The sequence below is a fragment of the Punica granatum genome, chromosome 3 (genome assembly GCF_007655135.1).
Source record: "Punica granatum isolate Tunisia-2019 chromosome 3, ASM765513v2, whole genome shotgun sequence".
Taxonomy (NCBI): Eukaryota; Viridiplantae; Streptophyta; class Magnoliopsida; order Myrtales; family Lythraceae; genus Punica; species Punica granatum.
This window is the reverse complement of record NC_045129.1, coordinates 34,335,521-34,350,546: the sequence shown is the minus strand read 5'-3', so window position 1 is coordinate 34,350,546 and position 15,026 is coordinate 34,335,521. Positions and strand designations below refer to the sequence as shown.

Genomic DNA, 15,026 nt, shown 5'->3' with positions numbered 1-15,026 from the left:
TGGAAGGGATTATATCTGGCAAGGGTCAACAATATATTGATTTAAATTTTTGAATTGCAGATGAATCCGAACCCGTATAAGTTCGGTCCAACATGACTTTGTTTTTTTTTTTTTTATGCCGACACTAAACATATAGATTCATTAACCTCCAAGAAACATAGATTCAATCGACTCCGAGCATGATTACTGTTTTCGCAGGAAATACATCTCCTCTGCAGACCCAAAACTTTGTTAAACCGCAAGATATCTAAATTACATATCAAGAATCATTCGACATTGATGTGGAGTATCTTCCCGGTATAGTCATCCTTAGGAATGGTTATATATAAGACTTGATCCTTAACTTTTGCTCTGATCTTCTGGAACTGCACCTTCTCCGGCAATGCAATCCTGCTGATGTACCTCCCAGAGCTCTTAGCAGACCAGTCCCCCTCCCCCTCTTCCTCACTAGCTCCGCTTTCCTGGCCCTTACCTTCGCCGCCCTTCTTCTTGGGAACCTTTTGGCCTTGATGACGAGCATCTTCTCCTCGACCCACACCTTCACGTCCTCTTTGGTCATACCAGGCATGTCAAATCTCATCTTGTACTCACGCTCACCCTCCTTGATCTCCCATGGATTACTCCCTCGGCCAAATCCTCCTGCCTCAGTCGGCAAAGGCGTGGGCCACCCGCCCGAGTAGGCAAAAGGCTCCTCCATTATCCTCTCTATCGTCTCCATCATCTGCTGCACCATCCTCGCCGTCAGGAACCTGTCCCACAAACCGATGGGAGCGACCCTTCTCTTGATTGCTGCTGCCTATCGTCGCTCTCTGCAAATGGTTGAGGTTATCCCTGCCGTCAGTTGCCACAGCCTTGACGGCTTGGTAGCTCTTGTTCCGGCTGCCGGTGGGCCGCACAGAAGAAGGTGTTTCGAGTGGATGGACTGAGACGCCCTCGAAGCTCTCTGTGACGACAGAGATAGCAGGGAGGGTCACTATGAGACATTGTTCTTTGTCTAAGGCTCTTTGGCTTGAGCTTTTGGATTGGACATGAGCCTAATTACTTATGGACCTAATGGAAATTTGACATGATATTAGAGCGGCTTAAGCTTCCGGATGCCCGTGTGGAGACTCACACCACGCCAGGCCCGAATGTGGAACTCGTGGCTGATGAAGTCTGAGTCCAAAAGTGGAAGTACGGCTCGTAGTTGGTTTGACCCCCCTCGCATGAGTGTGGAAGAGGAAGTTCACCTCGATGTAGTTAAGGCCCGAATCCGAAAGATGGTAGATCCCAACTCGAGGTAAGTTGTTGAGGGCAGGTCGTGTTTAAGTCTTCACATGACACGTGTAGGTAGAGAGTGAAAAAGACCATATGGTGTCAAGTGAAGGCGGGCGTTGAGAGAGATTGTCCTACACGGAAAAATGAAAGAGAATTCGAAGAGTTTATAAGAGATTAGATATCATAACCTTCCGGCTTGAGCTTTTGAATTAAAGTTGAACCTAATCACTTATCAACCGTGAATCTCTCAACAACTTACACTGCCTTTTCTTTTCCTCTTTTCTGGTTATAAAAAAAATCCAAGAACCTAATAAGAGAAAATAATAAGCTATTTAAAGAGATGCGGATAATTTTATTGGCAAAAATAAAATTCAAAATTTTTTTAGTTTAAGGCAAGCTAGGGTGCTTGTCGTTCTGCCTTTTATCCGACTTAAACGTTATTTTAATTTATTTTCCTTTAGTTGCATTAAGCTATGGCCCATTTACGGGGAAGAGAACACTTTGTGCCTCATCCTTATTAATTAGTAGGGAACCATCTCACCAGTTTGCAACGCTTGACGAGAACATGGGGCGTGGGGTTCAGTCGACCACAGCTTAGCTCTTGTGGACTGCACTGACTCATGTAGCAGGCGCCGGGGGCCTAGAAGTTGAAATGAGTCCGTCATGGTCAGGGTACAGTGACTCCTAAAAACAAATTAACTACAATCAATAAGTCGAGAATATATCGCGATCTAAAAAAATTAACTACGTAATAAAATTTTTAGCAATTGTCTTTATTATCACATTTTCATAAAATAATAAATTCCGATTTGATGAGATGACTGATGGTGTTAACCAAGTAAAACTCACTAAATATTTTTTATATTTTTAATGGGTTTTGATGACTCTCTTTTATAGAGTAGAAACTCACCCCAATAATAGTTTAGTATGGAATTTTGAGGACAAGGAGAACCCGAAGAAGCGGAATTGATGAACTTCCGTAAATATGTTGTTCAGTCTCACGGCAACCCCAAGCCCTAGACCATTGGTTCAATATTATAGTCATCAATCGAGTCTTCTGAATGAGATCCGGACTCATCAGAACGAGAAAGTTTTACTTCAGATGCGTGGTTCTGCAACGACGACCCTCGAGATGACCTTCGGACCAGAGATGCTCATAAAGAGATGGCATGCGAGCCACGGGCAGCCTAAGAATAACGCCACTGTCGCCTTTGGCCCTTTGCTGAGGCCCCTAAAAACGTAAGGCCTAAAATTTACAAAATTATTTGTAATAGGTTCGATACATCCGACACCCCCCTATTGTTTTTTAATATGCTAACGACACCCATCTTTTTAAAATTGATCGCTTGCCACCTCTTATTGTGTTGATGTGGCAGTAGATGGACACCAATTATAAATTATATTGTCGTGACAAGTCTCAAATTATTTTTAATTTTAAAAAACTAAACAAAAAAGTAAGGAAAGTGGGGGATGTAGGGGCTTTCTCTCGTTGTACAAATGAAGGGCTCTCGTTGCAGGAATCAGCTCTAATATATTTATCATTCGTTGAAGGAGGCAACTCTCTTAGTAAAGTTTTAAGTTTGTGCTATTGCGAAATCTTATAGAAGAATACATCTTATTGGTGCATCTTCAGAGGGCTGGACTTAATAAGTTGGTGGGCTATATTTTGGACTTTGGACCCTCATTGTTCAAGTTCATGAGCAGACATCATGCCTGCTCAATTTGCGTTACATGCTACATACTGAAGCACTAATTTGGCAGAAGAAACTTTATTTGTCTGGACACTTGTACTTACAGTATATCTCAAGCATTGCACAATCATCCGTATTTAAATTGAACAACTCTAAATTAGCGTTATGAAACGTTGTCCTTCACGGAAAATCAGCGACAATATTTTTAGCAAATTTTGTTTCAGCACTTTCTCATCGGCATCAAGAATCCAAACCAAGCATTAAGCCTGAGAAAAGTCCAATTTCTAATAACAGAAGTATTTTGCAGGATACTCCGATTTTTACGATAGAGGAACCAAAGGATGTACATGCTTTTGCTTAATATATAAGATCCATATTCGAATTTCATATACAGAGATATGCACAAAAGCTATCTTTCACTTATTACAAGTGTATATGTGCATTCCGTATGTCATCACATTGTCAAATATAATTTATGATTAAACGAATTTAGCTCATGCCATGTCTTACTCACGTGATCTCCTACTAGTATTTATAAGGTAACTGATACAGAAAAGGTTTGGGAATCTCAAATATTTGTCAATGATCACGGCCCCAATCTATCTTCAGAGCTTACCAATGGGCTCACTGGTCCCGAGCAAATGGGCTGGGCGTCGGCCCATCTTGGGTGGCCCGTAATGAATTGGCTTGGGAAAAGAATGAGCGTCAGGGCACGTTAGTTTGGTACGGAAATTTGAGGATGATGAGTACTCAAAGTAGCGGAATCGATGAACTTTGGCACACGTCTTGTTTAGTATCATAGCCAGCCCAAGTCCTTTAATTATTGGATCAGCAGTAGTCGTCGATCGAGTCTGAATTAGATAAGGAGTGAGCACGAGAGTAATTTTAACATGGATTTGTCAAAACAAACATGGCTATGTATGGAGAATCTAGCCATCATGTTTCCAGACCCGTGACATTCACGAAAACCTTATAGATATGAAAAAGATAAAAAAATCACGACAATATGACTTAATGACAAATTGAGTTTTCATTGGACGGACTTTATCACGGTGCAAGAGTTTGAAAATCTACAGAAAATGTCTCGTGATTAGGCCTGACTTTAAATTGAGATTTAATCTCAGCCAACAGATTGAGGATACCCGTGCAAAAAAAATAAAATAAAAATGGTGTTACTAGCTGGCTACGCATCGTGAGTAGTTCCTACTTACTGAAACATGTATGAAACAGTCCACAATATGATATTGACGAAGTTGCTTGACAGCATTCAGTGACATCCACAAATATAAACAAGGGAAGAGAATGCAGAGACACAGCTATAGCTTTAAGGATTGCGAGGTCGGAGATGAACAGGGAGTCCGTTCACCGGGTGTGCAGTTGGGTAATACATGAGTTTCTCGTTTGGTATTGATAAGTGAGCGATTCTCCTGCTGCCTTTGATGCTGCAGTCTCCCTTTGCTATGCTCTCATTAAATCCAAATAATGTTAATCTATTGCATTTTTTGGTAGACGGGGAGCCGAGGAAATAATCTCTCAATTAATAAGAATGAACCATGACTTACTGGCAAGGACCTTCTCATGAACCTGAGGCAGCTCGCCGTGATACTTGATCAGTGAGGTTATGGCAGAACTAGAAGAGTCGTGCCCGCGTAAAGCAAGCCTAGCATATTATTAATTATTTCCGCTTCGGGCATGAATTTTCCATTTTCGCCTGGGTTCGACAGCAAGAGCGACATGAGGTCCTGTGTGGGGGAAGCCAACTTATTCTCGAGATCGATTCTCCTTTGCCTCACCAGAACCAGGAGCTCTCTCGTTATCGCCTCTTCAGCTCTCATCACGGCAAAGAACTGTGTCCCAGGGAAGTTCAAAGGGATCGCTACGAGTCCTTTGGAAAAGTAGTGGAAATGGGAGGAGAGCGCTGAGATGAGCTCCGGATCGGAGATGCTCATGAATAGCCGGCATGCCAGCTCGAATATGTGGTGCTTGATGGTCGGGTAAACCTTAATCTCCTCTTTACCTTCAGCCCCATGGTAGCCAGACATTTACGATGATACAAAAACATGCTTACAATATACACACATATATAGATATATACACACACAAATTAGAGGCATCTTGTGCCAAAGAAAATGGCTACACTACATGTATAAACAATAGGAATGGAGCCTGCGAGTTACGCGAAATAGCACGGAACACGTTTATTTGAAAAATCGAAAAGGTATATAAAAAAAAATCATAATATTGAAATTTTGATAAACTCAAAATACACCACGTATAATCATGAAAGCATAACACCTCCTTCTTATAAAAATAAGTAAGACTAGTTTTTTTAGACCCGTGACATTTATGAAAACCTTGTATTTGAAAAAGATATAAAACTATAAGAATGTGGTTCAATAACAAATTGAGTTTTCAGTTGGTAAATTTGACCTATAATACAGTATGAGTTTAAAATCCACTAAAAACATATTGTGATTATGATTAAACTGATACCAGAACGAGATTATTCTCAATCAATAGACTAAATATACTCGTATCAAAAGAGAACAAAGAAAGTATTAGGTGTTACCAGCTATGCATCGCCAGTAATAATTCCCACTTACAGAACCCATATGAAACAGCCCACTCCAATTATTATATTTCTTAAATATGATATTGATAAATTTGATGACAGCGTTCATTGCCATCTCCAAAATGTAAACGGTAAGAGGTCCCAAAGCCACTGCTCTGTCCTCTAGGGCTGATGGAAGCGATATAACAGCTGGAATAAATCTTAAGGATCGCGAGGTCGGAGATGAACAGGGAGTCCATTGACCGGGACCGGCAACGGGTCGTATATGATTTTCTCGTTCGGTATCGATAAGTCCCAATCAAAGCGGTTAACAAGATTGTGCAGGAAGATCAAGATCTCGACACGAGCAAACTCTTTCCCTAGGCACATCCTCGGTCCACCTCCAAAGGGCACGTAAGAGTAAGGAGGAGGCCCGGATCCCTCGAATCGAGATTCGTTGAACTCCATAGCGTTTGGGTGGCAATTCGGATCATCATGTGTGAAGGAAATACTCAAGTATAGCTGGATTAAAAACGAAATTAACAACCAAATTTGCATTCCGAATATAAAAAACAATTAGCAAATTTTCAATAAATTCTTCTTATTGAGCATATGATAGTTGATTACGTACCTTACAACCTTTGGGAATGGTATAGCCTTCGTATTCGATATCGACCAAGGCTTCTCTATACATATTGATGAGCGGAGGAGTCATTCGCATCACTTCAGACACAACATTCCACGAATATCTCATCCTTTTCAAGTCCTCCCACGTGAGAAATTCTCCTGCTGCCTTTGATGCTGCAATCTCCCTTTGCTCTGTTCTCATTGAAATCCCAAATAATATTAGTCTCTATTCGTTGTTCAGCAGACCACAGAGTGGACCAGATATAATACAATAATGAAAATATCATACTTTTAGCCCACTAGTTCTAAAGGTATCTTCTATTTTAATCAATTTCCTTTTTCTTTTTTGTCGTTTACATCAAGCAGCTTTACTTACTTTTCAATTTTAGTCATTTTCATTTTTTCTTTGTTCATTTTCCTCATATTGCTCCGTTATTTTTCTATATTCGTCATGTACCTTCAATTTAATAGAAGATAAAATTAAATAAAATGATGGAAAAAAAAAACCAAAACTATAGGACGAAAACAAACGGCAAAAGGAAAAGCACTAAAGCAAAAAAAAAACTAAGAAAACTGATGGAGGTTACCATGAAGATGGAATAGAATAGAAAATCATTCAAAAATATATTGGCGAATGTGTAGTTTTTCCAATATAATATAGTTTAGTAGCATTCTTATTTTGCTTACCGGCAAGAACCTTCTCCCGAACTTGTGGCAGCTCGCCGAGATATTTGATCAGTAAGGTTATGGTAGAGGTAGAAGAACCGTGCGCCCCATAGAGCAGACCTAGAATATTATTTGTTATTTCCACTTCGGGCATGAATTTTCCATCTTCGTCCGGGTTCGACAGCAAAAAGGACATAAGATCCTGTGTGGGGGAAGCCACTTTGTTGTTGAGATCGATCCTTCTTTGCCTCACCAGAACCAGGAGCTCTCTTCTTATCGCCTCTGCAGCTCTCATTGCAGCATGGAACTGAGTCCCAGGGAAATCCAAAGCGATCGACATGAGTCCTTTGGAAAAGTAGTGGAAGTGGACAGAGAGCCTTGAGACAAGCTCCGGTTCAGAGATGCTCATGAAGAGCCGGCATGCCAGCTCGAATATGTGGTGCTTGATGGTCGGGTAAACCTTAACCTCCTCTTTACCTTCAGCATCAAAGTCGCAAGATACTTAGTAAGATTATCTTATATAGGGCGTGAGGTCCAGTTTTTTCTGCACTAATATCTCATCTAACCTCTTCCCGGACCGGCCCAAGCACGTTATCTATATCGGGCATAGCACTCACGGAAATTACTTCTCACGGGCTTCCAACAAGTTTTGGACCACAGGTCATGGTTTGGAAGCACGTCAAAAATCATATACGAGGTCCATAGAGATCCCTGCTGCCTAAATATAACAAAAAAATTGCTGCGCTGTTTTTTTTCTCCCTAGATCATACTATATTATTCCTAGTTATTGATTGGAATTATGACATGAACTTAATTGATTATATAATGCTGTTATTCAAGAGTCCATTATTAATACAATACATATATACCTTGCCAATGAGTCGCAAGGTGGTTGCGGGTGACCTCGTCGATGGTGGGGATGCAATTTATCAGCGACTCGACGCTGAAGAAGCTCACCAACAACTTCCTGTTCGTCCGGGCCTCGTCCCCGACCTTGTGGATAAAGGACGGCCCAACCAGCCGCCGCAAGGAGCTGGGCCACCATAAAACCACCTTCTTGCCCTCGTTCGAGAATGCAAACTTGTTTCCGGCAGGCCCACAGATTACCACCATCTGCTCCCCCAGTACACTAGTTCTGAAGACCAATGAGTTGTACTTTTCAACTCGGTCCTTGGTGAACCTGAGGGGATTCCCTTCCAAGTTGGCCCTCAGCAAGTCAAGTGTCTCTCCCACCACCGGCCAGCCTGAGCTGCCCGGAGGTAATTTCTGGAAGTCCGATTTCGATATCTGTTTGGTTCTGAGAAAAATACTCATCTTTCCAAGAAGGAAAAGTGCAAGTAGGACAATCATCGGGACTGAAACTAAAAGCTCCATGATAAAAACCATTGTGGCCACAATGATTCAAACTGCAAGTGGCCCCTTTACTTGTAGTATGGTTTGGATCGAGCTGAGCAATTGAGATCTTAATTTCTAAAATGATCATGTCATTATATAACATGATTCAAATCAACAAAACTATTCACGTTGAAAAAAAAATTCAACAGACTTAACGCAGACATAGGAATTTTCCAAGGTACTCGGAGTGACGAAAATGAAAGGTCTCTTATGTCAGCTCCTCAGTGGTGGCATTAGTCAACATGGGTTGCCGCATCAGCCCATGCAGTCCAATTTAGAACCTTACCATTTTGTCCTCAATCTTTTCACTCTCTCTGCTCACCTACCCCTCTCTCTCCTCACCTGCCCCTCTCTCTCCTCGGTAATTCCGGCGTCGGCAGCGACCCCACCCCTGGTTGGGGGTGTCCGGCTAGCAGCCGAGCCCCCACCGCTCTTTTTTTTTTTTTTTAATAATCTCTTCAGAGACCAGCAAGACCTCTCATAAGCGGTGGTGGTTGGCCCACCGTTAAGCCCACCACCGTCGAAATTGCAGAGGAATGAATGTTTTTTTAATCTCCACCTACTGCCGGAATCCATTTGTTTTTGTTTTCTATGATGCTACATCACATACTCGGCTCCAAACCAGCTGTTTTTTTTCCCCTCCCTTTTTTAGGGCCTTAGTGAAGGGCTACGTTTGTTGCAGGAAGAAGTGGCGAACCGGGGACCACCGCCCTTAAATGCAACTCCAGCAGTAGGAGGAGGAGAATTTTTGATGTGGCCCCCATTGTAAGTTTCTAAATTCTGCATTTACTAATGTGGCCCCCATTGTTGACATATATGGACCTTGCATTTTCAGTACTCCGACTTTTACTACGAATACCATATAAATTTCCATTCTGTGTTAGGTTTGTTGATTCGAAACATGTTATGTAATAGTGACAGGATTATAGAAATTAAGATCTGAGTTGCTCGGCTGGCTCCAAACCACAATGATTTTTATCATGAATCTTTTAGTTTCGACCGAGGCCATGCCATCTAGCAAAGTATCATATCATTTTGTACATTGAATTTTGTCATATCAATTTATTTAATTTTTGAGCTCGGTGGTCCTATTCTTTTCTTTTCCCTTTTTTTTTTCCTCCCTTCAGTCGGTCGTGGGTAGGCTATTAGGCAATTCCTGGAAGAATGGGACATATAATATTTTCAAACTTAATAATGTATAAAAATATGGTCCGATTCTTATTTTTTGAGCAATTGAACTAAATCAGCCGTGGAGCCAGACTTCCCTTCGTTTTTTTTTTGGGAAAAAAAGAGAGTACAAAATCCCCTTGTGGTTTGAGATTGAGACAAATTGGACCATGTGATTTTTTGAGGGACAAATAATTCCCTGTGTTTCACTTCGTGAGACAAACCTCACCTTTAATTTTTCGTCACTTTTAGTCCTCAAACTCTTCTTTTTACCATTATTACCCTCAAACTTTCGACTTTTTTTATTAAATTTAATCCTAAAATTCGGAAAAAAGGGGAAGGGGCAGGGACCGTCGGTCGGTGACCCCGACCCCACCACCGAGGTCGCATGCACCCATAGAGACTGTCGGTGACCATGGAGGTGGCCCATAATCGATCGAGATCTTGAACTCGAGATCCTGGTCGATTTGGGGGGTAGGGCCCCCAATCAGAAACTCCGACCCTACCCTCAAGGTTTCCGACGTCCTCTGTGGGTGTAGACAACCTTGGTGGTGGGATCGGGGTCACCGACCGGTTGCCCAAGCCCCCTTCCCCCTTTTCTTCCGAATTTTAGGATCAAATTGTAAAAAAGTTAAAAGTTTGAGAGTAATATGACAAAAAGAAAAGTTTGAGGACCAAATGTGATGAAAAATTAACAGTGAGGTCCATTATATCTCACGAAGTGAACTACAAGGTGTTATTTGTCCCTAGAAAAATCATAAAATCTAATTTATCTCAAACTCAAATCACAAGGGAGTTTTTGTACTTTTAAGTTTTCGATTTTTTTGATTTTTTTAAATCTATTAAAATGATGAGGCATTGATTTGGATATGCGACGTCATTATCTAATGGAAAATTTTAATCAAGAAAGACGTCATGCTAGATTTAGAGCAAATATGAAATGTCGTGAATTTATAGAAAATTTTGAAAGTATGTACTAATTTGAGAAAAGTTGACTACCATAAAAATTGAGAATAGTTGGAAAGTACGTGATTATATAGATTATTTATTCTTAATAATCATAATCAATTTAAATAAATTTTAAAACTTAAAAATGAATCTGAAAACTAAAATTACCAAAAACTTCATATAAATTTATCTAAATAAATTATCATAATTGGATCAAAAAAATTATCATAACACTATCCGAGCATAATCCACAGTAAAATTAATATTATATATTTCATTATTCCATTGAGTTTTCATTTTTTATATTATTTTTTTATTAATCAAGTTTTTTTGTCTATTTCTTAGAAACCATATTTAATTAATTTAGTTTCATTTTATTTTTTAAAAATTGTAATATAATCCACACATTTGGCAAATTGAGTTAGAGAAATTTGTACAAAGTTTATGTTATGAATATCAAGTTATAAAAATTAAGAAAGTTACTATAATTTTTAATAACTTTCGAACTTAGTCTACTCTATACGCAAACTTGAGACATAACTTTTTTGATTAGGTGCGACTGCTAAGAAGTGTATGCCTCTAGTCCTTGATCACTAGAGGAGGACTAGCTTGTGTATTCCCATTACTGGAAAGTTTCTATGTTAAATCTCGGTATTCTTTTTGCTTATTTTACTGCTACAAATTAGTTAAGATTTCTCTACTTTGATCGATTTTCGGAAGATTCACACAAAAGGGAATAGATCGGTTCTGAATATTTTTCTTATCCCTCTCAACATGAAACAACTCTGGCTTTCCTCCTGGGATGAAACAGGATGAAGCCAACACTAGTGGTTTTAGACTTACATGCTTGATGTACATGCTTTTGGTTCATTTCTTACCTCGCAAGAGCAGAAAATAATCGGTTGATGAACTTGTGGACAACATTCAGTGACATCCATGATACAACAGAGGGTACGAGGTTCCAAAGCCACAGACCTATCCCTTAGGGCTAATCGAAGCAAGGTAACTTGTGGAATAAGCCTTACGAATTGCAGGGTCGGAGATGAATAGGAAGTCCATTGACCGGATTCGGCATCGGGTCATATATAACTTTCTCATTAGGTATTGATAACTCCCAGCTGAAGCGATTGACAAGATTGTGTAGGAATACCAGGATCTCAAGACGAGCGAACTCTTTTCCCAGACACATCCTTGGTCCACCACCAAAGGGCACGTAAGAGTAAGGAGGAGGTCCCGATCCCTCAAATCTTGATTCATCGAATTCCATTGCTTTGGGGTAGCAGTTTGGATCATAATGTGTGAAGGCAGCATTCCAGTGTATCTGGATTTTGCAGTTGAGGATTATAACAAAACTAAATTAATTAGCAATCAAAATCAAGTTGTTCTTAATCTTATTAGCTAGTCATGACAGTCAATTACCTTCCAGCCTTTGGGAATGGTATAGCCTTCGAATTCAATATCAACCATGGCTTCTCTAAACGAACCGTTCACCGGAGGAGTCATTCGCATCACTTCAGACACAACATTCCACGAATGTCTCATTCTTTGCAAGTCCTCCCACTTGAGCAATTCTCCTGCTGCCTTTGACGCTGCAATCTCCCTTTGCTCTGCTTGCATTAAAGCCGAACAATGATAATCTCCAATGCATTTTTCAGTGGACAGTCAAGAAGATAATCTGTCAAGTGCCAAGTCAGAATCTTAATTTGCTTACCGGCGAGAACCTTCTCGTGGACCTGAGGCAGCTCCCCAAGATACTTCATGAGCAACATTATGGTAGAGCTAGAAGTATCGTGCCCCGCAAAGAGCATGTCCAGCATATCATTTATGATTTCCACTTCGGGTAGGAACTTTCCATTTTCGTCCGGGTTCGACATCAAGCGGGACAGGAGGTCCTGTGTAGGGGAAGCCACCTTATTCTCAAGATCGATCCTCCTTTGCTTCACTAGAACCCTGATCTCTCTCCTTATAGCATCCGCGGCTCTCATCGCGGCATAGAACCGGGTCCCAGGAAAGTTCAGCGGGATTGTGATGACTCCTTTGATGAAGGAGCAGAAGTGGTAAGAGAGCCTCGAGATGACCTCCGAATCAGTGATACTCATGAAGAGCCGGCACGCCAGCTCGAATGTGTAGTCTTTGATGGTCGGGTAAACCTTGACCATCTCTTTACCTTCAGCATCAAAGTCGCCAGAAATTTACCATGATATATATCCGAAGGTCGAATTTATATATTTGTATGTATGACCATTAGGCGCCAGGCCAAGATTTTCTGAGCTAAAGGCTAAGCTAATCTCTGCCGGACCAGTCCAGGCAAACTATCTAAGCCAACGGGAGCACATTTTACGGAAATTACCTTCCATGATCTTCCGATGAGATTTGAACCTGAAATCATGTTTCGGAAGCACCAAATATCTTGGAAGGTCCTGCATACAGATCCTGCCTATATATTACCAAAATTTGACTCTTTTTTTTTTTTTTTTTTTTTTTCTCTTTTCTGTAGCGAAATGTCCTCAGCTTTTGGTTGCGATATAAATATGATTGATTCTCCAATGGAAAAAAGATATATGAATTTATAGTATTTTTACTCAAGAGCCATTCATAAACGAAGCATACCTTGCCAGTGAGTTGCGAGGTGACCACGGGTGACCTCGTCTACGGTGGGGATGCACTGCATCAGCGATTCAATGCTGAAGAAGTTCATCAGCATCTTTCTGTGGACTCGAGCCTCATCCCCGGAAGTGTTGACCAGGGACGGCCCGATCAGCTGCTGGACCGAGCTGGGCCACCATACCGCGACCTTCTTGCCCTCGTTTGAGAACACGAACTTGTTCCCAGCAGGCCCGCAGAGCACCGCCATGTTCTCCCCAAGTACACGAGTCCTGAAGACCAATGACTTGTACTTCTCCACTCGGTCCCTGGAGAACTTGAGGGGATTCCCTTCGGAATTTGCCCTCAGCATGTCGAGCGTCTCACCTATCACCGGCCAGCCTGAGCTCCCCGGAGGTAAATTCCGGTAGTCCTGTTTCAGCTTCAGCTTGGTTCCTAGAAGAGTAACAAGCAGAACAATTATCACGGCCAAGACTAAGAGATCCATCATCAAAATCACTATGGTTCAATGGATCCAAGCGATTAAGTTCTTTGATCTAGTGCTTCCTATAACCCGGGACGCGTCAGATTATATCATCTAGCTATCCTCGGGACCACGCACATGCACTTTCTTCTTAAACATTAAATATAATTAGTAAATGTTCCGAACTGGAAATGTGGCGTAGTGGCACATACTTTGCTGAAGAACTAAGAGATTTCATGTTCAATTTTTACTGACGAGAATACTATCCATTTTTTAGATTTTTTTTGGTCAAGAAATGAGCCTTTTATTAGATTTATATCTCTTTATTAGGATTATCAAGCTCTCTTATAATAAAAAATATTTGCTATAATAATTATAATTATAATAATAATGGCAGATTGATTCAAACTTAAATAGTTTTATTGTTCTTCTAGCAGAAAAGTAATTTTATTGTTGTCGACCCGCAGCCCCAAGTCCATGCCAAATTATAGCAACAATACTCTATGTCAAGTCAAGATCACAGGATTTCTTCTGAGTCCCACATTCATTTAATTAACTAGTAAAAGGTCCGCATTCACATGCCTCACCTAACATCTAAAAATATTGAGGCGAAATAATACACGCTTCTTTAAAGAATTAAGACATTTATTAAAGAGGATATAATACAGTTACATACGTTTTTATTTGACAATTAAAAGGTTATAGATTCGATACTCAGTGAAATTATACGTGTATTTTTATTAGTTATTAAAATTTTTATTTCATTGTATTATATTCATAAATAATCCTTATAATCGAAAAAAAAAGAACTAAAAGATATATGTTTCTCTTATAGGATTATAAACCTCTCTTATAATAAAAAAAAAATATACGCTCGAATAGATATATAGATATAACAATATTGGCAGACTGATTCAAACTTAAATTGATATATTGTTCTCCCGCAGCCCCGATTCCATGCCAAACTACAGCAAGAATATAAAATTTTATTTCGAACACACAGTAGGATTATCGTCAGAGTCAACATTCATTTAATTAATGCGAGCAAGGTCCATACTATAGTTGATTAGAAGACAGGCCTATTTCATGGTCGCGCGTATAGGCGACTCCTTCCTAAAGAATGGGGTCAATCGCAGTTTTCAAAACTAGCTATTGGATCCGATAAAAAAAAAAAAACGATATGACTCTTGTGCTGGGAGGAACTTGACTAGATCAAAACTGTATCTCAGTTTTTCTTTTTTCTATAGAAATATTGATGTGGTCCGGGCAGACGAGCTGGACATAAGTGGCATGCTGTGGAACGAGGTCGAGATGAGAGAGGTCCTTCCTCAGGTAACCAATTGGACCGTGTGTACGACCGACGCCGCTCCTTTAGGGCGCATGACCATGACTGAAGATAGGAGGACATGGCCCTCCTGGCAAGCACTGCCCTCGATCCAGGCCTCGGGCTCAATACCTTTGGTCATGCACCCTAGGTGTTACGGCCAACACCGAGTTTGTGCCGCCTATCGGTCCACACATGCCGCTGGAGCATATATTGCCCAATAAGCCTTCTTTTTTTTTTCTTTTTTTTTATATTAGAATTAGAAAGGAAACTCATATATAAGATGAATAATAGTAAAATCTTGTTTTACTTGCCATTCTAATCCACAGGATC

The 15,026-nt window shown here is 40.5% G+C and overlaps 2 protein-coding genes and 1 pseudogene across 2 annotated transcripts; all 3 read right to left on the bottom strand.

Moving 5' to 3' along the window:
- Positions 1-151: 151 nt before the first annotated feature.
- On the bottom strand, positions 152-4,990 carry LOC116200574 (annotated as a pseudogene).
- Positions 4,991-5,451: 461 nt separating this feature from the next.
- On the bottom strand, positions 5,452-8,269 carry LOC116200863 (beta-amyrin 28-monooxygenase-like). Its single transcript, XM_031531810.1, has 4 exons — positions 7,662-8,269; positions 6,814-7,269; positions 6,131-6,318; positions 5,452-6,021 (listed from the first exon to the last, which is right to left on the bottom strand). Exons 1-4 carry the CDS (start codon positions 8,176-8,178, stop codon positions 5,722-5,724), a joined length of 1,461 nt encoding a protein of 486 aa, XP_031387670.1. The 5' UTR covers positions 8,179-8,269; the 3' UTR covers positions 5,452-5,721.
- Positions 8,270-11,035: 2,766 nt separating this feature from the next.
- Positions 11,036-13,506, bottom strand: LOC116200865 (beta-amyrin 28-monooxygenase-like). The gene is made up of 4 exons (XM_031531811.1): positions 12,913-13,506; positions 12,014-12,469; positions 11,722-11,909; positions 11,036-11,623 (listed from the first exon to the last, which is right to left on the bottom strand). Exons 1-4 carry the CDS (start codon positions 13,394-13,396, stop codon positions 11,324-11,326), a joined length of 1,428 nt encoding a protein of 475 aa, XP_031387671.1. The 5' UTR covers positions 13,397-13,506; the 3' UTR covers positions 11,036-11,323.
- Between the last annotated feature and the right edge of the window lie 1,520 nt (positions 13,507-15,026).

What these genes read in the sequence shown, in the direction of transcription:
- LOC116200863 (XM_031531810.1), bottom strand. Translation starts at nt 8,178, where the DNA reads ATGGTTTTTATCATGGAGCTTTTAGTTTCAGTCCCGATGATTGTCCTA. An exon ending in TCGGGAGAAGGTTCTTGCCG is followed by an intron (nt 6,319 to 6,813) that starts GTAAGCAAAATA and finishes CAATGAGAACAG; the next exon opens with AGCAAAGGGAGATTGCAGCA. An exon ending in CCATTCCCAAAGGTTGTAAG is followed by an intron (nt 6,022 to 6,130) that starts GTACGTAATCAA and finishes TTTTTAATCCAG; the next exon opens with CTATACTTGAGTATTTCCTT.
- LOC116200865 (XM_031531811.1), bottom strand. Translation starts at nt 13,396, where the DNA reads ATGATGGATCTCTTAGTCTTGGCCGTGATAATTGTTCTGCTTGTTACT. An exon ending in CCACGAGAAGGTTCTCGCCG is followed by an intron (nt 11,910 to 12,013) that starts GTAAGCAAATTA and finishes TAATGCAAGCAG; the next exon opens with AGCAAAGGGAGATTGCAGCG. An exon ending in CCATTCCCAAAGGCTGGAAG is followed by an intron (nt 11,624 to 11,721) that starts GTAATTGACTGT and finishes TGCAAAATCCAG; the next exon opens with ATACACTGGAATGCTGCCTT.